Source organism: Colius striatus, chromosome 1, assembly GCF_028858725.1.
Source record: "Colius striatus isolate bColStr4 chromosome 1, bColStr4.1.hap1, whole genome shotgun sequence".
In the NCBI taxonomy this organism is placed as follows: Eukaryota; Metazoa; Chordata; class Aves; order Coliiformes; family Coliidae; genus Colius; species Colius striatus.
Window position 1 is genome coordinate 148,236,608 of NC_084759.1, and position 22,774 is coordinate 148,259,381.

The following is a 22,774-nucleotide window of genomic DNA, read 5'->3' on the forward strand; positions in this document are numbered from 1 at the left end:
AATTTCCCTTTCAAATTAAGCATCCTTGTATGTGACAGAGACAGATTATCATGGGCCTATTATTTTCTGTTGTTTTTTTTTTAACCAAGAGACTAATATTCTGCAATCTCAAATATGACAAGAAATTACTTGCCATATTGGAAGGCTACTGAATGAGTGTCTAAAAATAGTGAGCAGAAGTAAAGGATTCCTCTTACAAACTCTTGCATTTGCACATTGTAAGGGAATCATTCATAGCTGGTGAGCACAATAGCTGATAGTATTTCTGCAAGGACTGCTAACTGTAGGCAGTTAGCCAGCCTAAAATACTGTGATCATGTCATTTAAGCAGCAAGTAAAAGGCTGTGTGGCTGAAGAGTTACTGTTCTATTTTGTCATAGATAACTTTAAAAGGTGTCAAGTGAATAAAAAAAATCTGTAAGACTCCAATAATAACAGATAAATACATTCCAAAAAACTGTAGCTCATATCACCTACAGAAAATTGAGTAATTTGGTCTTGTTTGGCATTCAAACATACTCATTAAGAACTCATTAACATGGCTAAGTCAACAATCTAAATTACAGTGAAAAGATTAGTTTGACAGAGCTGGTTTGTGAGTTACAGATCTCTATATAAACTACAACTTCATCACTAAATTTTCAAGTGCTGGAACTGTCTATGAATATCTCAATGTCAGGTGATATGTACTGCTGTAGTTTTAAGAGAGGATTTCAAGCGTCAAGCAGAGGTTTTTCAGTTGTTCTTTCATTTGATGGAGTGTCCTCTTGACTGTCTGTGGTGTGTTCATAATCTCTATGCTGCTGGTGAATGGGTCATAGTGCAGAGAAAAAGGCTTCTTGATCTTCATCACATAATTTCTGTGGCAGAAGAACACAGAGACGCTAGTTCAGAATCCACTTCCCTAAGAGTAAAACCTGCAGGACCTAATTTCTCACTATGTAGGCATGGACTTATAGCTGAGCAGAAGCTGCTGTGACACATCCTCACTGTTCCTCTGCATTGTCTGGTACAGTATATCCTCCTCATGGCTGAACTACTTGCAGCCCAAAAACTACTTGCAGTGCCTGCTTTTCAGCATGTCTGGCTCAGACCTGTCTCTGCTCTTACAGCTCTACATTAGCACAATTCAGAGTTATTACAACCACAGCCTGAGGAATGCAGGAACACAGCATGTCTGCCGCCTTCATTTCCAAGAAATAACCTGGAGTAGCTCTTTCTTCATAAAATTCTGAAAACCTGATGATATTAGGCATCCTGGACTATATTACTGTCTCTAATTAAAAAAAAAAAAAAAGCAACCATGATTGCTTGTCATTTTTTACAATGTTTGCATTAAGTACATGATGGTAGGAACCCCCTGTACTGATGTTGTCTTACGTTTTCCATTGTGAGAGATTCTTGTGCCTTTGGTTATTTTGAGTGGCTTTGGCTGCAGAACTATCCTGAAAATATGTACGAAAAAGCTTAGAGTCTGAGAATGGCGTGTTCTTTATCTCTGTAAGTTCTTATCAGGTTTACCCGAGTCAAATGCACTTGAGGTCTTTTCTGCCAGTGAGTTCTTAGCCACGTTTTTACACATATTAACAATTTAAGACGAACTTTCGATTTTAAGATGAGGGGCCTAATTTGCCATTGCAATAACCCCAGCAGACAGTGCTTCTGGAAAGTTGTATGTGTAAGCTGATTCTGCATTATTGTGCAGATACAATTAGAGAAGAAAAGCAATCTCATTTTTAAGCCCCCTGCTGATCCATGTTGATGCCTGAGTCTGCTACAAATTTCAGTGTGACTTTGAGTAAATCAATTCTTCACAATTTGTGTGGAATAGCACATAGCACCCCAACTATTCAGCTACAGAATTTGCTTCAGAAGTTGCTAAAAAGAGACACTGCTAAGATGAAGCATTGGACTGAGCATAACAATAAGTAGTCATGATTTTCTATGAAGCCTTTCTGAGAGAAACAATCTCATGTTTAACTTTGTTGTAAAATATCCACTGTGCAGATGAAGTGCACAGTGAGATAGCCTGGCATGTTTATTGCAGTAGTGGTAGACATATCTGAGATTAGGATTCAAGCCAGTGTGCGCCCTCAATGAAAATACTCATAAACACTTTACTTACTGAAGCTTTGCTTTGGCATCTTCCAAATTTTCTGCTATGAAGTAGACAGGCTGGAAGGCTTCATCCTGATAGGAGTGAGCTGCAGTCACTTCTGGATCAAAAGGCTTGTACTCTGGCTTGTTTGATAAAGCATACTTTGCCACAGGAACAACACAGGTTAGAGCAGGTGAATGAACATAGTAAGAAACAGTGCCTACTGGACTGTGATATTGTCATTGTGGAATAGTCAAAGGTAATACCAAGCCCTGTTCTTTCACAGGTGAAAACTGCTTTTCATAATTAGCAGTTAATAAATCAAATAATAAATAACTGGGGGGGGGGGGGTGGAGGGGAAGAAACAAATATTTCCTGTACTACAGTGATACACAATTGAGTACCATAGACACATTCTCAGACAGGGAGGCGAAAGTCTATGCCACACCTCAAAATCTGAATATCTAGACCTTCTTTGAGGTCTGCATCTTTGTCTTTCTCTCTTCTTCCCCAGTCTTCAGGAGGCGCCCTTCACTATTGTATGATCCCAGTGCCAACTCCCATGGTACTTGTAAATAACTGGTAAGAGTGAGTGACACTGCACAAGACTTTCAGCTCAATTTGCTAACTGGAAAAATTCAGATAGTACCCCTAAGCACATTTTAGATGTTTCACTGAGCTGAACCTGAAATCTGTATCATTAGAGTCCTGCCTTAAGCAGTAGGCCAATTTGCTGCAGAACTGGTGCAGAAATTAATACATAGCTTTAAAAAAATCCCAAAAATAAAAAACAAAACAAAACAACAAAACCACCCCCAAACAAAAAAACTCCATCAAAACCCAAGGGTATAAAATGTTAAAAGATGGTGGTTTTCATGTTCACCATTTGCAGTGTGTAATTGAAGAATAAACCTTGGAGAGAATTCATACAATCTAAGATGGATGGCATACACAAACATGAGGCTGCTCTTATAATCTTAGAAGCTCTGGGGACTAATGGGAAAAGATTTCAGAAACTCAAAACCCGACAGGAGTCCCTCTATGCTGTCAGTGTTGAAGCAGAACTGAAATCTCATTGATTTCAGTAGAAGTTCAGCTTGAAACCGGATGGCCTTAAAGGCCTCTACAAGTTAAGTACTTGCTGTGCTGCAAGAAAAGCATATGTAGCACTGAGTGCTGCCAGAAGTGTAGTATGAGCCATAAGATTTTACAATATGTAGGACAGAGTCCAGCTGAGTGTTAACAGGAGAAGCATTTTGGATAATGTAGAACAGCTGACAGAATATAGTGAAATAAACAGTGCAATACCAAGAGCTGTTGGGGAGAAACTCTTACAGTTCAGAGGAGGCAAGGTTGGCCAGCAGTCAGACCCATTACAACTGTTCACTTTAGACTTGTGTATGGCTATCCTGTCTCTTCCAGTATCTAGCTGCTGTCACTAAATGATTTGTTAGATAACATGGATTCAAGTGCAAGCCTCATGCAGAGGTCATCTAGCTCTCCCTCTCGATCTCTGCCTTTCTCCTAAATTACTTCCTGAGTTTAGGCAGGATCAGCTCATTCACAGAAAATAACTACCTAAAGCTGAGTTCAAACTGATCAGAGTGGATTCTGTGAAGAAGAGGAAAACATTTTGAATATTTCATAGTCAGAATATGGTTCGCTGTGTTACAGTAACACATTCACAGACAGTCCAGGCTGCAGTTCAGAGATATTCCCAGGCTCGTTTTCTTCTTGTAGCCAGCTACCTAGTCTTAGTAACTAACACCTTTACTGACTTCTCAGTGATCTGATGATCCTGGCATTCCTGGTTCAGAAGCCTTTAGCAATGAGGAAACACCTAAGCACATTGCTGCATTCTGTCTCCTTCATCACACGAGCTGCAGTGAGTCTGTCTGTGCCAAACACAGCTAAATGATGTGTAATCAAGTTCTTATCTAGTCTCAAGAGCCAGTCTAGGACTGCAAAATCAGCTTTTCAAGGAACCAAGGGCTATCACTGTCTTCTAATCTTCATTTTCTCTAATGAAACTTCCTCGTCACTGTTGTATTTCTAAAAAATTCCCTTCTACAAAATAGACACTGCATTACGTGTTTCCTGTCTTTAGCTGTAAAAGAAACAGTTGGTATACACATCCAAGTTGTTAGCAGGTTCTTAAGCACAGGACCTCATCACTTTACCCATGCTGACACTGTCTGTACTGAAGTTGGAATCAGATGTTTATGCAGACTAAAATGACTAAAGGGAAACATTTCTCTATTTTGGTTGTGTTCCAAATAAAAATCTGTGAGACTGACCATTTGTCCATAAAATGAAATTTCAATGCTTAAGGCCGTGGATATAATTCATTTGTGCACAAGACGTTTCAGATGCTCAAGGTAAAGTGCACAGAACCCACTAAAGTACTGTCTCAAAAGCTACACGGTGATGAGCTTGCAGAGATCACGTTGGGATTGTACAGGGCATATAGCAATATTATTGGTGAAACACTTGCCCACCTTCAGATTCTTAGGTGTAACATGTAAGATGGACACACTTTTGGTAATCCTTCTCCATTACCTATTGAATATAAATGCCACCACATCTGCAGGTAATTTCAGTAATATAATGGATTAATACCTAGGTGGACCCAGATGTATCAAAAGTTTATCCAGCAGCATTACTCAACAGCTACTGGTAATAAAAGTAATGAAGACAATGCCATTTGTCAACTCAAGGACAGTTACAACTTCCATTGTAACTCCATAGAGGTAAGGAATTTGAGATGCAGTTATACTTTTATGTTATATAGCACATTTTATGAACAAGTAGTTCTTGCCTACTATTTCAATGAAAAGCAGAAGAGCTTGTTGGTCAGATGAAGAAAAGGATAAAAAGAGAGAGCACAAATCTAGCACACTCAACTCCAGCAACCAAAAGTGATCATTTCTGACATGACTTTTACCTTCATCTGTGTCAAAATTAAACAGAAAAAAGAATCATGCAGATAGACTTTGTGGTGGATATTACTATGAGAGCTACCTAAGTATCAAAGACATTATTACCATTGCCCTTTAGGGCCTTATTCAACAAGTATATGTGTTTTATTTAACCCTATAAAGTATTCAAGAAGGCAGAGTATAATGAATGTTGCCTTGAACTGTGCTTCAATATTGGACTTTTTTGGTTTTTACCAGGTAAATAAAAGAAACCTAGCTTTCCTGATTCTTGGCTGTGAATACAGCAAGTGCTGAAAGATTGTCAGAAAAACAGCAGCTTTAGCCTTAACAGAGAGTAGATAGATCTGTAAACCAAATGCATTGTACTGGAGCCTGATTTGTAGGGGAGCTCATTGATCTACTCTTTGAAAACAATACATTTCACTGTTCTATGGATGAGTGCTGTTGATACTGCTGGCACACATCTGCTCATGCTCATGAGCAGTGATGCACAAGATCAGGTTGCTATATAGAAAGGAAGGCATGTTTATTTCTCTAGAGGGCTAATGAGCATACAGATCTCAGTTTATCATGAGAGAAAGCTCTGCAAATTAGAGTTTGCTCACAAAAGTCTCCACATTGCAAGTGTTGGGAGAAACCGTTGTTAAACTTGGCAGGTGATAAAATGAAATTTGATATTTGGAAAGGTTCCCCTTTCAGTATGTTAACTCAACTGCCCCTCTGTTGGGACAACTGTTATATAAATGTCTTGAGATACATTAACATGTTGTTTCTTACTCCTGCCAAGGGAAGTGGGCTGACCTGTGTACCATTAGGAGAGATTTGCAATATGTTTATGGTCATAACAATTCAACTATCTCCAGTTATGGGAGTCCAAACTGTGCTAATCCAGCCATGGTTCCATGTCAATGTGTGTCGTGTAGCAGGCTGCAGGGCTACCATTTCTACCTGTTAAGCTTAAAATATACCCTCCATGAAAATATTGATTTCCAGTTTATAAAAACACTTGAAAGAGTGCTTTTTATTTTCCTTTAGCTCTCACTAATTAAAAAAAAAAAAAATCCAGTATCTGCACAAGTGGAAGTCTTTGAGATCTATTGATACCAGTTTAGAGCTCTTGCGCTTAGAAACTCACCTGTTTCAGTACCCAGTGAAACTAAGGAGAAATTTGTATCTCCTCTATCAGCTTTTTCTCCAAAGCAGGGGAAACCCATAAGCTTTCTGTAAAGGTGTACAGCCTCTTCTCTCACAGTTCATCTGTCCAGACAAGGTAGTATCAAATTTGTATATGCAGATTTCATCTACATAAAACTCAAGTGGGGATTGGCTTTTAAACGTATTTAGGAATGAAAAATACTATTTACAGTTTCTTAGCACTTTATTTATTCCAATCAGTCTGTTCCTTTCTGATTCATATGTACATGAATGTGAACAGCACGGTCAAAGTAGCCATATAAGAGTTCTTAATAGGCATAATATTGCCCTCTAGTGAGTAATTCAGATTGGTACATGAGTTTTATGTTAAGGTCAACTGCAATATTACTAGCTGTGAGCAGTAAGGGACATATCAAATCCTTTACAGAATGGTTGCTTTCACTGCATTTCATCTCTTTAGGTGGAAGACAGGTACAATCCTACAGTATTTTTTCCTTCTATTCAGTAGCTTCTGGGAATGGACAATGATTTTTTTTAAAAAAAAAAAAAAAGAAAAATCATTATTTAGGATCATATTGTTTCATGTAAGAAAACAATATTTTGCTTTTAGATTAGAGTTCAGAAAACTGGGTTACAGAAATCTTTCAATAGTATATGTTTGACACATACCGTAAGCTCCCCGTAAGATGAAAGCAGTCCTGCCCCGTAAGCTTTAATTGATCCATTTTGCTTGCAGAGACCAAATTCCACAGTGAACCAATAAAGCTGGTAATAAGAACAACTTGTAAAAAACAGCCTCAACAGACAGTTCACTTTTAAAGCTTCTTATTTTCCATGTAATATTCTTTTTTCTGTATTCCTTACTGTCTTTGTATCTTCAAATTTTATAGTTCTATATTTTAAGAAAAAAAAAAATCTTTCTTCCAATGTATATGACACACACAAATGATTACATATCTTTTTTAAAAGTTTGCCAAATTTCCCATTCTCACTCCCTGAAAAAAGAAAATAAAAATAAAAGAAAAATCTAATGATAATTACATGGGAAAGTATAGTCATAAAGTCTCCTTCTTTCCTTGGAGGGTGTTACAAATTACCCTGCAACCTCTTAGCCTAGTCAGTGAAAACTGACAGATTTCAACCTATAGTGCCCAGAAGGACAGTTATATTCCCATAGACGGTTCAAGACCCTAGGAAAGATACTTGAAAAGACAGTTTCCACTTCCTTTCCTTGTGTGATAGCATTCAGAAAAACTGAAGAATGGCATTCATTAGCAGCAATGAACCCTTTAGGATTACGCCAATTACATCTCTATCAGTAGAACATAAAAATGTGTGTCCTGAGGCTTTTCTTGCAATAAAGTATACTTAAGACCATACCTCCTTTATCTGCTGGACAGTGATGGGATAAAAACTCTTGGCTCTTGCCAACCTGTTAGCCCTTTCCTTGTTATAACATCTAAAGAAATGGGCAGTGGAGGATCAGTTCTAGATACGATCTGACTGCTGAGCAGCTGGATAGGTGTTGTGAAAAAGAAGAACATAGACAACGTGAGACATTTCAAGAATATGTCTTAGTGTCACAACTCTTCAAGATTCCTTTAGGAACACATAGCTCTTCACTGCCTTGTACCCAGGGCTGGGCCCTGGTTTCAGTTTAGCCATAAGTATTGTATTGTCAGCACTCTTCTCAAAGAACTGCAGGCAGTTTGCAAACCGATGTGAAACTCCACGTTTCTTTCTTTCTTTCCTTCCTTCTTCCTTTCTTTCTTCCTTTCTTTCTTTCTTTCTTTCTTTCTTTCTCTTTCTTTCTTTCTTTCTTTCTTTCTTCCTTTTCTTCCTTTCCTTCCTTCCTTCCTTCCTTCCTTCCTTCCTTCCTTCCTTCCTTCCTTCCTTCCTTCCTTTCTTCCTTCTTCCACCCTCTTTCACGTGTCTTGTGACTTTGATGACTTGTTTTTAGCCTGCACATTTAACTCTAAAGAAACAGCATTCCAGGATCTTTCTTTCTCCAGGATCCTAATCTCTTTTTCTACAGTTCAGCTAACAATTCTACATTTTTATTGTGTTAATGATCTTGATCATTATTAGTTCATAGAGACAAGTCTTTTGAGTGTCTCCTCATTTTGCAGAAGGTCTTTGACTGGAGAATGACACATGGGAGGAGGAATTCTTTTCAATGTTTCTTTAGAAGTCCTGTATTTGGCTTTTACTTACTGAAGTTCTTTTGGCTGTCATCGTTTTAACAGAGTACAAGACATGGTGCTAGTGGCATGCTGTGGATGACATAAACACTGGCAATTTCCCATCTCTTGTACACAGATCTACCTCCTTAGAGAAGTCCAGGAACTGAATGAAATACTGACATTTCAAAGTTTGTCTTTCAAACGATATACACCATAGCAAATCTGAGATTCTAGAAATAAATGTTTAGTTAGCTTAAATGTTGTCCTATCATCTGAACTAGTTACCTACATTCTCTGTATAATGAAAGGAGAATCACAGGGACTTCCTGTGAGAAAAAAGAATTTATATTAGTCACCTATGTCAGCAAAGGGAATACATAACACATTCTTCTCTGTCTTCACATTTCAGTGAAAGAACTTAAACAATAAGCTTAGATTAGATGGCTAACTTTTAAGCCATTGAAGATTGAGATCTTAATCCAGAACAAATTTACTATTCGGAATACTTGAATGATGCTTACAAAACTATGTTCTCGCAATTCCTGAAGAAGCCTTTTCAAAATGGTAGCCTTATTCTACTTCCCCAAACTATAGATGATATTACAACAATTTCATATGAGAGACTCAGCATTCTTCTAATCCTAACCATATCTCTCATATAGTTATAGCCAGTCCATGGTGAGGAAGGGATGCTTGTAGAGGAACACTGTGTAAGCCCCTGGTCTTCACTCAATCTCATCAAGACCTGGGCAATGATGCAAAATGACTCTCTGAGACTCATAATTCTTTTAACTCTAGCAAAGACATGGATCTTAATCTAACTCAAGTTTCCCTAGTCCCAGAGAGAGAAATTGAAGAGGAAATGTGGATGTGTCACTGCCTCTTCCCACGTAGTCCCCTCACATCATCAGCCCAGGACCTGGAAGATGCTACAAAAAGATCAGCACTGGTACCTTTTCCTCTCTAAATTCTAAAAATCCTGCTGGTCTTAACTACTCCTGACCCAAGGACAGGTACTTGAAGATAGATTTTAGGTAAGCCATAATCTCCTTCACACAGTGTCACATTTTCCTTCACCATGTGTGAGGCTATGGGTTGGGTTAGGAATTTCAGGGATGACAATTATCATTCTCTTTCCTGAATGAGCCACAAACAGCTTAGTGAGAGTAAGGCTTGTCTCCTCCACTGAAAAAAATTATCAAGACTGGGAAATGATTGTCATTGTCAGCAAAAAAAAACCCCAAGCATTTGGCTCCAGCCTGCTTTCAGAACAAGTTAAGATGGCAGAAAAGGGTTGCATGAGTTGTTTCAGCAGAGGTATATAGCCTAGTGATTCAAAACCGACTGATACTACCTGCTTTCAAATTGCTTTTAAGTGCTCATCTATTTTTGGTGAGGTTAATGAATACAGAGTGAATCAAATTCTGATGATTCTCTGCACCTTGTGTAGGATAAAGTGCAGGAATCGCATGGGTTATCCTCACTACTAGATGAATCTGGAAAGTGAGTTGGGATCCTTCTGTGACTAAAAATGTCAGAACTCAGCTTCGGCAATATATTCTTACAGAAGCAGAGAGTATAAGCATTTCCTCAGGTGGAATCATATGCATTTGGGCTGCCCCAGAGGGACTCCAGCCCTTGCCCCAGTACCTGTCTAACCTGTGAATGAAAAGAAGAGACAATCCTGCTAATGCTATTTTTTGTAGCTAATCTGCGAGACTGGAGAAGAGCCTTCTCTGCACAGTAAGGGATATGCAGTGAATCATTTTGGTTTTGCCTAAAATATTAAACTGCCATCTGTACTCACTGTGGCCAGTTTCTCAATCTCCACTTCAGATGATCCAAGAGAAGCCAGTCCAATATCCTAAAGCAAGTAAGCAAGCAGGCAGTGTTACACTAGCGTGATTATTCAGCCCAAGGGAGAGAAAGAGGGGAAGGGGGAGGACCACATCATTTCTAGCATGAATAGCATGAACTATTCATTGTTTTTGTCACCCAAAATGACCTTCCATGGCTTCCAGGATGCCTACCTCTCCCTGGCCCCCAGCTACACACCACTGGGAACCACATTAGATGAGTGCTTAATCCTCAGCATTCCCCGTGTAAAGTTAACCACCTCTTGGCTTAATGCTGGACTATCTCGGGCAGAGATTTATAGGGAGAGAATGAAGGACAGTAAGGTGGGTTTTATCTTTACCATTACCTTTCTGTCTCTCACTCTTTTCCTGATAGCTTTTATGAGTGGGTCAGATTCATGCAGGGAGAATTCTGTTTACTCTCATCTGTGCTCCCTCTTAATTGTTATTCTCACAATAGAAATCTGTAGATGTCTCAACCATCCCAGGAGCCATATCATGCAGCAAACAAACAAAGTTATGACATTTTCACCGTTCATTATCTCAAGTTGAATAGAACAAAAAAGAATTTTCATGGGGTGAATTTCAACTGTGAAAATACTTTGTAAAAGAAAAAAGTAAAACAAGAAAATTCATTTACTGTGAAGCCATGTTGTATAGTCTGTGTTCTGTGCTATAAATGAGCAAAGAGAAAAGCTGAAAGTTTAAAAACTGTTATAATTTCTTATTTTTAATGTCTCTTCAGTTCTGGTATTGAACTGAACTGAACTGAACTGAAGAGGTTTCTTCCATGATAACTTATAGACCACTAGATTATTTTAAGTACTATTCATCTGAATCTGACAATAACCAATACTTATGACCAAAATGGAAACTGGCATGCATCCAAGCTGGTACAACTGGAAGCCACGTTACATGAGGTGAATGTCTTTCATTTTTAAGATATTGAGACAGAGACCTACATCATGTAACCCTTCTACTCTTTTTCACCAGTTTCCACACTGATTGATAAGCCTGACTATGAGTTATCGTCTTCCCTCTGTTATAGTTTTGAGGCACATTCATAGTTCTGAAGTCTTTAATTATATGAAGTCATGGAGTTCATTTGGGTCTGACACTGACTGCTCATACTAAATACCCCTTTACTGTACAAAGAAATCCTGTTTGCTTTTTGGAGCCTCCTCACTGGTGTGAGCAATGCTGTGAGAATCTGGTGAGTTGTAAGGAAAAACAACTCTAATGAATGACATGGTGATGGACCCAATTAAAGTATCATGTGAGATAAAAAATGTACACCCAGAGGCAGAGCCAGCCTGGGGGCCCCATGGCTGTTGCTGGTTAGGTTCATGTGGTGTAGGACAGGAAGCCAGGGGAACAGTGCAGGCGGTACAACTCAAACACACAGCACCACGGAGGCTCCACTGTCATCCTTCTGCAGGCTGACACGGCCCTCCCACAGAGAAGTCCCACAAGGACTGCCTGCCCTTCCTTTTACACGATATCCTCAGGGAGCAATGCCACCACTCCCTTAGAGTAGTTGTCTCCCAAGGCATTGGTAGCCCACCATCCCTGGAGGTTGTGACTCAGGCACAATCAAACCTTAAAATAACTTTTTGAGCATGGTGAGCTGCACACCTTTGAGGTACATCTGGCTTGCTATCCAGAGCAGTAAGTTAAACAGCCAGTAGGATAAGCTTCTCACCTGTGAGAACTGGGCAAACTCCTTGTCAGCTAGCATGGGAACATGACCCAACAACTCATGGCAGCAGTCTCTGGAAAACAAGTGACCTTTATGTTTAAGAAAGGATTCTTTTCCTGCCCTATATGAACCTCTCCATGAAGGACTTTAGCTGATAGTCCCCTAAAGGGAACTGGAGTGAGGGCTGCTCCACAGTAGATGCTTCCATACCTGGTCTGACTCTGCAGGGAACATGACAAAACATTCCCTTTTGCCATGGGAACCCAGCTGCCCCCCTGCTACCTTGGCTATTGTCTCACTTGGGATGGCACAGGCCCTAGTCTCCTATGTCACAACATTTTTGAAAGGCCCCTGTTTTGTCCCAGCATACAACAAAAGTGTCTGTGCAAATTTGCAGTTTCTCATGAAATGTAATTGCTGTTGTCTGGCCAGCATTTACTGGGAGAGTTTCACAGCAGGGAATCAAACCCCAGCAGATGGTAACTGAAGGCGGGATGAAAAGACTAAACCAGATATTCTGCAGTCTTTTCCTTCTCCAGACAACTTTGCAAGAGAGACAGAGACCCACACCCTCTCATGCATGACTTCCCATTCTAACTCTCCAGCTACCAGTTTCTCAAATTGTTTCATTCTGTGAACTATTGAGCAGAGCTCCAGAGACATTCCCATGAGAATCATCCCCAAAACATTCAGAAGGACAGGATTGTGCTAGAGCATCAAACTTACGGTTCTGGGGAATGCATAGGAGAAGAGAAATGCCTTATATACTGCGTGCTCTGGAAAACACGGAATGCCAGGCTGGCAAGGAAGTCACGAGATGACAGCAGTCCTGCAGCTGGTCTCAGCTGGAAACCTGTTCTCTCTACAAAGGGAAACAAGACTAAATGTAGGCATTTCTAGGGTTAACTATTTCTCACTTACTTCATGTAAGCAGTTTCAGGGGGCCTTCACACTCTGTTGCAGTAGCTCCTTCCTTCTAAGCATAGTAGGAACATCTTTGCTTATCATTATTGACATGCCCTTGTACTGGTAGGGGTCTAATTACTGCAACATCAAATCACCTAGCTACCCGTCCTACACACAGCAATGATATGAGGCATGTGAGTACTGCCTACCCTACTTTACATTTTTAGCACATTTACACACATGTATCTACTGTGTCCCACATGTTGGTAATGAGTTTGAGGTTATATATGATCCTTATGATCAAGCAGGGGACAGAATCTGCATTTTCAGTCCTGGCTATTCTATTAATTCTTGGATTATCTCTCTCATTTCCACTACAGCATATAGGTGAACGGCCCACTCCTACCCTTATCTGAGAGCATTTGGCTTTTCCCTGATGGCAAATTACTCTTTAGTCCTCTCCTGGAGACTTTCTTGTTCCCTGCTTTGAAACCCCTGGTACGTTGTGCTGTTGAATAGGGAAGTAGCTGGACCATGAGTGTGCTCCAGTATGGGCAATTCTGTTCCTCGGTGAGTCTACTTCAACATAACATAATATAACATAAGAATTGAAGCATACTATTCAATTTCATTTCCCTTTGTCAGTGCATGCTTCACTTGCATAAACTAGCTCAGCACTGGCAAAACTTGCAATCAATTTTATCTTTCTGCCTGGACTTCATTAGACTATAGAGAGAGACCAGGTCCTCATCAGAGATAAGGGTGATGGAATTTGGCCCTTAACCATTTAACATCAGAGTTTCCATCAGTGCTTTCACTGTTTTTTCTGCCCTATTTTTTTTTTTTTTTTACCATTATGTTTGCCTAGAACTAACTACACAGCCACCCAGTGATCTGATCATAAGTGTTTTGCTTTGCATGGGTCCATAGAAAAGGACAGAAAAATGCAATACTTTTCCATCATTATTTCAGCTGGTGCTATCAGTGTTACCCCCTGCATGGATGAAAGGTCTGTGAGAAATGACTAGCAAAAGAACCAGTCCTATGGTCAGCAGAATACAAAATCTACATTTCCGTGGGAAACATGCTGGTGGTCTGCAAAGCTAAGAAAACTGAAAATCACTGCTTTAGAAGAGAGCCAATGATAATCTTTTTGAAGTCCTATATTCAAAATCTGGGTTGCATTCTCGATTCTCATAAATGACATTTAATCCTCTCAAAAGCATAAAACTATTTTTTTTAAAATAAGAAATGGCTTTATTCTCCCTTCTCCATCCATATTCTATTGTGTCATGAAGCCTGGAACCCAATTTATTTTATGTAAACAAACAGAAAAAATCCCACCCAGAAACCAAGCCATTTACAAGATTTGTTTCAGTTTGGTTTTTAATGTTTGTTCCAGCATTTCTTGTCTTGCTCTGTCTGGCTATTAGCACTTTTCTTGTTTTTAAAAAGAAAAAAAAAAAAAGAGAGAGAGAAGAAAATGGGGGAAAAAAAATAAGGCTTCACTGAAAAAATCAGAAGTGACAAAACATCTGAAACTATAAAGGACAAAAACCAGTCTAGACAGTAAGGAATGTGTTTACCTGACAATGTGAAGGACTAAGTGGTTGGCATTTGCCATGGCTATCTTCTATTATTTCACTGAATTCGAAGGTAAATGGGTACAGAACTGCCTCAAACCTGAACAACATCAAAAAAACCACCACCTCTGGAGATAACATCTTTATCTTTGTTTATATGCTGAGCAAAGTTATCAGAATTCACCAGGGAATCAGAATTGCTTGTAAAGCAGTTTACTGTTCTCTCCTCTCCCCAATTAAGCAAGCAGGGTGTTTGGGGGAACAGACCGACCATCAGCTATGTCTCCTTAGGCACTGTCCAGGAGCTGGCACAAGAAGGGTATTCTGTTACTGCTGATGCCACGCTAAGACAATCCAGAGGAATGTGAAAATTTCAGAATCTGATCATCTTTGGGCTAAATTCTGAGTGAAATGAAAACTGCAACAGCTGAAAAATATATCAGACAAGAACCAAGCCCTAAGTAATTCCGTTTTGGAAGGACTATGAAAGAGTCTAGGAAAAATTATATTGCTTTAGCATCCATGTTGGAGGAGCAGGAGGGAAAATGAAAATTACAGCTTACGTTCCCTGAGTTGCCCTTTTAAATACAGGCCAGTGAATGAGACAGTCTGCTGATGAAATTATACTGGGCCAGTTATCTTCAAAAGCCATAGGAAAAAGTCATCCGATGAAGATGATATCTACAAAATTTGAACTTTTGTTTCATTACTGCATGATAAAATCAGCAATCATCAGTCAAGAATAGTGAGTGCAACTGGTAGGACCTGCTGCCCTAAGATCCTTGAAATCAAAATGAGTTGAAGAGAAGGTCTTCAGCAGCTGACCTAAAGTGATCTGTAAGGCTTAGTTCTTCACCTAAAAACCTCACGTATACAGGCCTGTGCATTGTAGCGTGAGCATGCCTGAGTTCACTGGCTGTAATTTCTTCCAGCTGTGGAGGACAATGAATGCGTAAGTCCAAATATCATTCCTAGAAAGAAAGACGTGCCTAGGTTCATCTAGTTAACCCTTTAGAGAAACACTTGTGATGTTAAATGGTGACATGGCTAACCATTTTACATTTCATTTAAGTAATTATGAAACGCTTACAATATAGAGCTCACTTCTGTTTAAACCAGCTTCACTAATAGGTCAGGTAACATTAGACAGATCTTGTAGTTTGACTTGTATTAAGTCAAAAGGAATTGCTTGCTTGAGTCCACAGATACTGCTAAGTAAAAAATTAAAATTTATCTTGCTGTATGGGCTTATTATAACATAGTCACTTTCTGTCCAGGATATCTGTCTCTCTCTCTCTGCATCCCTCTAGTTTTTTTTATATTCAAAGCTGCACCGGGACACTTTAGACCAGACATTAGGAAGTATTTCTTTACCGAGGGTGGTCAAAAAGTGGAAGAAGCTTCCTAGAAAAGTGGTCGGTGCCCCAAGCCTGTCAGTGTTTCAAGAGGTATTTGTACAATGCCCTTAACAACATCTTTCAACTTCTGGTCAAGCCTGAATTGATCAGGCAGTTGGACTGCATGATTGTTGCAGGTTCCTCTCAACTTGAAGCCTAGTCTATTCTGTTCCATTTTGTTGTCTAGGAAGTCTTATCATGTATGATAAAGAACGGTCCAATCCTTAGAGAGAGTATTTAGCAGAGATACATGATGAGATTTGTGTCCTAAATGGGAGAGTCTGACAGTTTGGGGCTCATTCTGAGCTAAACAGTGACAGGAGTAACTGCAGTATACATCTTCATATATACTATAGTTGAAATACATATACTGCATGCCAAGGAATTTTGGGAGACTCATCACAGAATATAATTTGGTATAAGGTTTAGCTGGTTGGGCACTGCACGTCTGTAACACAAGAAAGAGCCTAGGTACATAGCTGATTGATGATTTGTAAGGAGCAAAAATTCTAGCCTCACTGATGCTAGTTTTAAAAGACACACAAATCAGTAATAAATCAGAAGAACTCCTTATAAAACATATTCCTCACCCAGTGGCTGCTTTGCATAAGGCTGTCTTTAACACAGATTTTACAGATCTTGAAGAAGTTTCCGGCTCAAATTGAGTTTTTTAAAAAGGGATGTTGCAATATTGTCAATCTTCATGCATAGTGAAATGACCTTATTGGAGAGAATAATTGAAGATAAGTAAGATATCCATTCAAAGCCACAGATAATATGACTAAAATAGCTTACTAACTCTTAATGGTATCTAGTTGTAAAAACAGTTCTTTTGAACAAACATTGTTCCATCTATGCATCATGTTTTATGAAGCTAAACTATGTTTTATGTAGGCTAAACTAACCCCAGGTTTTACCTACAGCTTAAGGTGGGTAGAGTTAGTGCTCCTGATAGCCATTCTTTCCATTTTCCTTAGACATCGATTCCAGGATGGAATGAAACACACGTGAAGAGCTCAATTCTCATTCTGTCAGAATAGTTTGGAAAATCAGCTTCCACTAGACACCCTGCATTTATAGTAGATGAGTTGAAACTCACTGTGAACATCTTCCCAACTTTTATTAGCAGAATTTTCAGTATTAATATTTTAACTGCTTACAGTAAGTTGTATAGCATAGGGAAAATTTAGAACAAGAGCTTACAAAAAAAGTGAGCAGGCCCAGACTCTGGGCAATAAAATCTTGTAGATCAACATGAGTCACACAAATAGTATCATGGCAGAATATTCTTACATGATCCTAAATTCTCATACTTTGAAATCACCTGATTCCCTTAAAGAATACAAATATTTATGGTAATTGAATCAGCATCACATGATTTCTGGAAGTCCCTGTTGTCAGCTACTGTGTAAATGAGATAAGACAAGATCAACGACTTTGCGAGAGAAAATATTTATCATCCCAGTTACTATAGGAATGAAGTAAGATGGGTAACTGAATAGAATGGAAAATACGTAAGAGAATACATAATGCATACATAGTAGGAAAATTCCTACTATGCAATGCTCATGAGAGGTGCTTTTCACATAGCAACCCTCCATTCCCTTACACTAGAGACACAGTAAAAAAATTGTCATCAAATAGCTTAATCTTCCCTAAAAATGGCAACGTATTAGAAAACTCTTCATCTACAGAAAACTTACTCAAGCTTACTAGGATCACCTACTGATACATAAAGGAGGTCACTGGAGTTTCTGAATATTGTATTTAAATTTAATTTATTTTAAATTAAGCCATACTTTTATATATTTATTTATTTCATCATACTGATCAGTGGTCTTTCTCTCTGATACAGCTCTTTCTCACTCAAAAGGAGTAAGGAGGCCTTAAAGCCTGTCTTTCTTTAGCCATTCTTGATAGCAGTAGGAAGTCAGCTGGTTGACACAAAACACCTGCCCTTGGGAATTTATTCAGCCTGTGGCCCCATGAAAACAATGCAAGCTCCCCTTTTCTCCTGCCCCTTAGTAGTCAGCCTCCAGCTAACAGCAACTATGTCAGCCTAGCAATCTTACTGGCCCTTTCATTGAAGATCACAGCTTCATGAATTTACAGACTAACACCACAACCTTCCTGCTGTCCTGTCAACCACACAGTAGGTACCAAATAGTTTAGTGAGGCAAGTGGGGCCATGGAGACAGAAATAAGCAGGGTTGTTTCAAGGAAGCTGACTGAGTAGTGAGACCTCCTGGCAATTTCTTATAGCATATACTGCCACCCTGTCTCTTGTATGAGAAAAAAATAATCTTACTTGAGATGTATGTACTTGTACTTGTATTTGGGTGTTACCGGTAGCGTAGCTACAGAAGCATAAAATACAGTCAAAACCCTAGAAAATCTGTGTGTGGAACTCATGTTGAGCAGCGTTTGCAGAACAAACACAAAATTACCTACAGCTTGGTCCCTAGATACATCTGGTATTACTGCTTTGTGCAACAGCTCATCTTGCATGAGGGAACTTACAGCTAATCATCTCTGTTTACCAGCTTGGGTCCTATGAAATGGTTTGTGCGTGTATGTGGTATACAAATATGTCCACGAAACCCTGCAATAAACCATGGTTCAAAACAACTGACCTTTTAAAAATCTAGAGACGTCCTGAAGTTGAGGTATGTTATCCTCTTGGTAGCCACAGTGTTTCTCCAGCTGCTGGAAAGCATCCAGATACTGTGTACAGGCATGAGTAGGGTAAAGGCTGCTCAGCTTCCTATAGACCTCTCGCCTGAAAAGTAAAAACCATATAGTAATAGCCCATGTCAATAAAGCTGTACCTATCTGTCCTAGCTATAGAGTCATAGAAAGACATATATCTCCAGCATGGGCAATAATCTGAAAGCCTGAACTCAGGACACCTGGTGCTTGGAAGCTAAAGCCTGTGGGGATGTAGCAATGCATAAGGGGGTTTGTTTCACCTCTTCCTCAAAAGGTGGGTTTTATTCAGTATATCTCTTTTATCGCTTGCTACACTCTCCTTTAAGGTGGCAGGATTTTGATTCTGAAGTGTTTGTTGTTTAGTTATAAGGGTGTTGGTGGTACCAGGGAAATCCCAGGGAGAAAAGAGAGACTGTGACCCTATGTTGTGCAGTTTTGGAGTAGAATGAGTCAGATATTCCCTTCTTTCCTACATTGGGGTAAAACTTGAAATGTCAGTCACCCTACCTTCATACTGAAGCCTAGCCTAGATTTGACTCTTACAAGTCTCTTCCTAAAAAAGTACATTTTCTGATATTGAAGTGCAACACCTGGATAAGCAAAGAGGTTAATACTTTTACAGTTCAAAATGTCTGGCATGGGCTTTGTATTTGAAAGACATGCCACTTTCTTGAAGCATTTATCCTATTATATAAAAAGGGAATAGCTGAAGAAAAATATATACAATCAGATTTGGGCTTAGGCTTCAGGCTTGTCCCAAACCTAACGGTGCTTGGTTTTAGAGCTGTGGTTTGGAATATATTTAGCTATTGCAAAACAAACAAGTAGTAATAGGATGGCAAAGAACCTTATAGAAGTGGTTATTTTTGTTCAGACATGGCCCTAGGGTGTTAACAATTTTATTAACATTGTTTTATGAAAATTGAGATCATTCTTGGAAATGCTAGCTACAGAAAATGACCTTTTGTTGGGTTTGTATTGTATTTTTTTTTGTGATTGTTGCTATGGAGGTGATATCCAGTCCCTGGTAATGGCTCTCTTCATTTGTACAAACATCTTACACAGTGTGGAAGTAATAAACTAGAATGAAAGGGAGAGAAAAAACTTAGGAGGAAAAAAAAAGTAAAAGAACAGAGGGAAACAGTGGCTGCTGTCACTATTGCAAAAGCCACAGGAGACTGGGCCATTTCCACAGAAGAATTAGGAAAAAATAAGGAGGACTAGAGTTCAAGTGTTATCCTGACTTACTTCCCCATAGAATACTGCTAACTTCAGTGAGAGTGCACGGAATCTGAACCAGTACACAATTCATCCCCAGACTGGAGTGTAGAGAAAGCAGGCTTGTTTACGCTTCTGCACATATGGTCTCTTTTATCAAAGTATCATTCTACCATGTGTCCAAATGTTGACTACTGCAGAAACACAGACAGTGTCAGAGACTAGCAATGAATTATCCAAAGCTAAGTGGCTCTCCTCTCAAAGTATTTCTAAGGCTATCATCTAAGTTCACTCCAATGTCAGCAGAATAGCAGATATTTCCAGACAACAGTTTAGCTTGCCCTAACATAGTGAGTCTCGAAGAGGTGTAATGCCTCACTGTATAAAGGTGCTATCACTCAAAGGACCACTGAGCTACTACCTGATGGTACTCCAGTCCAGAGCTGGAAAGAGAAACTGCTGAAAGCACAGTCTATGAAATGCTCTAGAAAGGAGCCTCAGAACAAAGAATGGAATCAAGCACTTTAAAGGCAATGACCTTCTTTAACATTAATTTTCTTATTCTTTTAGAAAAAAAAAATACACTATTCAGCTTCATTGTGAAGATGTGACAGGTGCATCCCCATGATTTTGTCCTACAGTCTCCTTTTTTCTTATATAGCTTTTACCCATAAAACACATTTTATGGCTGCTTAGTTTCAGGGCCTGTCAAGAAGCCTGCTTGAAAACAGAAACTCAGATTATCTGGATCCTCTGTTTTCTGAAAGTCATATTTCTTCACTTGATTAGTTTTCATTTTTATAACCATGTTGCTCCAAATTGAAGGCATCCAACAACTCTTCAGAGTGAACACCAAGGGAATTTTGTCTGTGCTACAAATTTCCCCTTCAGTTGCACAGTGCTCAGTTGTGCTGTAATGTAACTGACCTCAGGGCATAGCCCCAGGGGGCTGTGATAACCATCAGGAGGTCTAATTTTGGAAACAGCTTTATATAACGAGGCAATCCGAGTTGCTGGGCCTGACTGTTTGGGGAAATGGGTAGATAGTTCTTAAAGGTCTATTCCGTTACCACAGTGGGACTAATTCTAGGTGGAGAAGGGCTGGAATGACGGAGGTTGGCAACAAAAGAGAAAAACAGGAAAGAACACAAAATTAAATTTGCTTAAATATGACATTCCCACCACACCAATCCATGCCAAGATTGTTGGCTGGTGGTAGCAATCATGAGCATGACACCGACCATCGAATGAAAGATGCTATAAAAACATATTTAAGCTCAGTAAAACTGTGACCGCCATGATGAGTTGGATGCAACATTTCTATGTGATTGTGGGCAACACTCCTCAAGCTTTCTATGGCACATTACAGTGTATTTAAAAGAAAACAATCATTGAAATAGATGGGATGTCCCTGTGATTTGGGTTTTGGCACGGGACATCTAGTCCATGGATTTCATTCACGGCATTGATATAAACCTTACATATAATTCTGGGCAAATCACTTAAGCTCTAGCTCTTTCAGTTCCACAATTACAAAATGTGGTCATTATTCTTCCTTTTTCCCACCTTTAGGCTTCTTTCTGTTTAAATCATAAATTTCTGTGAACAAAGGTTCTCTTATTATATGCACATGGGTACCTTGCGCAATCCCTGGACTCGCTCTTAGTTGAGACATTTGGACGTATTTATGTTTATATTATTATACAAATGTGTAATTATTGCTGCTTACTGAGATTTATTAAATGTATTAGCAGAAACTGGAAAAAAAGATGCATGAATTAGGAACTCTGCTTTCTTTCAAATCTGCCACATACTTCACATAAAGTCTGCAAACATACTTTGAATTTAATTAATTTTGTTTGTTTGTGGTTGAGGTTTTTTGAGTGGTAGATCTTTAGGAGAAACTAAGCCCCAGCAAAAAAATGTTGCTCCCATGTAAACATAACTTGTCATTGTTTCATATAACATCAAAGGCCTTGTATCCCTGAAAGGCAGCCCAAAATTTTCTCTACCTTCAATTTGAGAGAATGATACCTATTCCTGTTAACATTAATATATATAGGAGAATAAGCATCACTGTTCTGCCCTATGAACATTAAATTAGTTACATCCTATGAGCGAACTTCCATTCTGTCAGTAGAAGCTTTTACTTGGCAGCAGATTTGGAAAAATGATATATCTGTTACCACCATAGCTGTGGATAATTAGATATCAGTTAAAAGAAGTTATACTATAGGTCTAAATGTTTTCTTGCTTCTGATATCTGGATGGGACTGACAGGCAGGGAGATGGCCAGGAAAATGCATTTTGCTCTAGAAAGTGAATAGTTAAGACCAGACCTGAGAAGGGCTTTCTGCAAAACAAATAGTCAAAAAGTGACATTTAACCAAGGAGTAAAATTTAAGATGGATATATTTGGTTTTAAAAGGTTATACCTGTCTCACACTGCCAGTCTTTCCTGGGACTGTGGTGGAACAGCCCAGGAGTCAAAGTAAGAAACTCACCAAGTTGCAGTCTCCTGTGCTGTGTACTCGATGTGAGGCAAAGGGTCTCCTCTGTAATGAAGAGAAAAAATAATGCATGTGATAAAGAAGGTTTCAACTTCAGTTTCCAAGTATTTCTTTGCCTGAATATTTGCTGTAATGAAGACAGAAACACCAAAACAGTAGATAATTAGCAACTTCTTTGTCTCTAATGTGTGCTCTTTCTTCTTTGTTTCAGTGTGGGGAGAAGAGGGACATGGTAAGAAAGGAAAGATATATTTTGCTTTACGGAAGAAAAAAAAATGCCTTCAGGCCTATCTTTACCTCTGCTGAAGGCAGTCTAGCAACCACAACACTGTGAGTGCCTGGAGAATCCATCCCTGGAGGATGTGATCAGCACAGTATCATCAAAGAGAATCATTCATGAACTCATCATTAGAGAGCTGCCCAGGCGTACACTGCACAGTTATCACTAACTTCTCTGGCGGGCAGTCTTCTCTCTTCTTCCTTGCTGTTGTTTCTTCAGTAATTCTGAGTCAGCTAAGTAT

General features: G+C 39.2%; 1 protein-coding gene across 1 annotated transcript in view; it reads right to left on the minus strand.

Moving 5' to 3' along the window:
* Positions 1-700: 700 nt before the first annotated feature.
* The window catches only part of LOC104553490 (tyrosine 3-monooxygenase), a 30,760-nt gene continuing 8,686 nt past the window's right edge, over positions 701-22,774 (minus strand). The window contains exons 5-12 of the mRNA XM_010196176.2: positions 22,248-22,298; positions 18,450-18,595; positions 12,657-12,792; positions 11,934-12,003; positions 10,183-10,239; positions 6,862-6,957; positions 2,126-2,259; positions 701-860 (exon numbers count right to left, since the gene is read on the minus strand). Coding sequence (XP_010194478.2) covers positions 701-860; positions 2,126-2,259; positions 6,862-6,957; positions 10,183-10,239; positions 11,934-12,003; positions 12,657-12,792; positions 18,450-18,595; positions 22,248-22,298 — 850 coding nt within the window. The remainder of the gene's footprint in view (positions 861-2,125; positions 2,260-6,861; positions 6,958-10,182; positions 10,240-11,933; positions 12,004-12,656; positions 12,793-18,449; positions 18,596-22,247; positions 22,299-22,774) is intronic.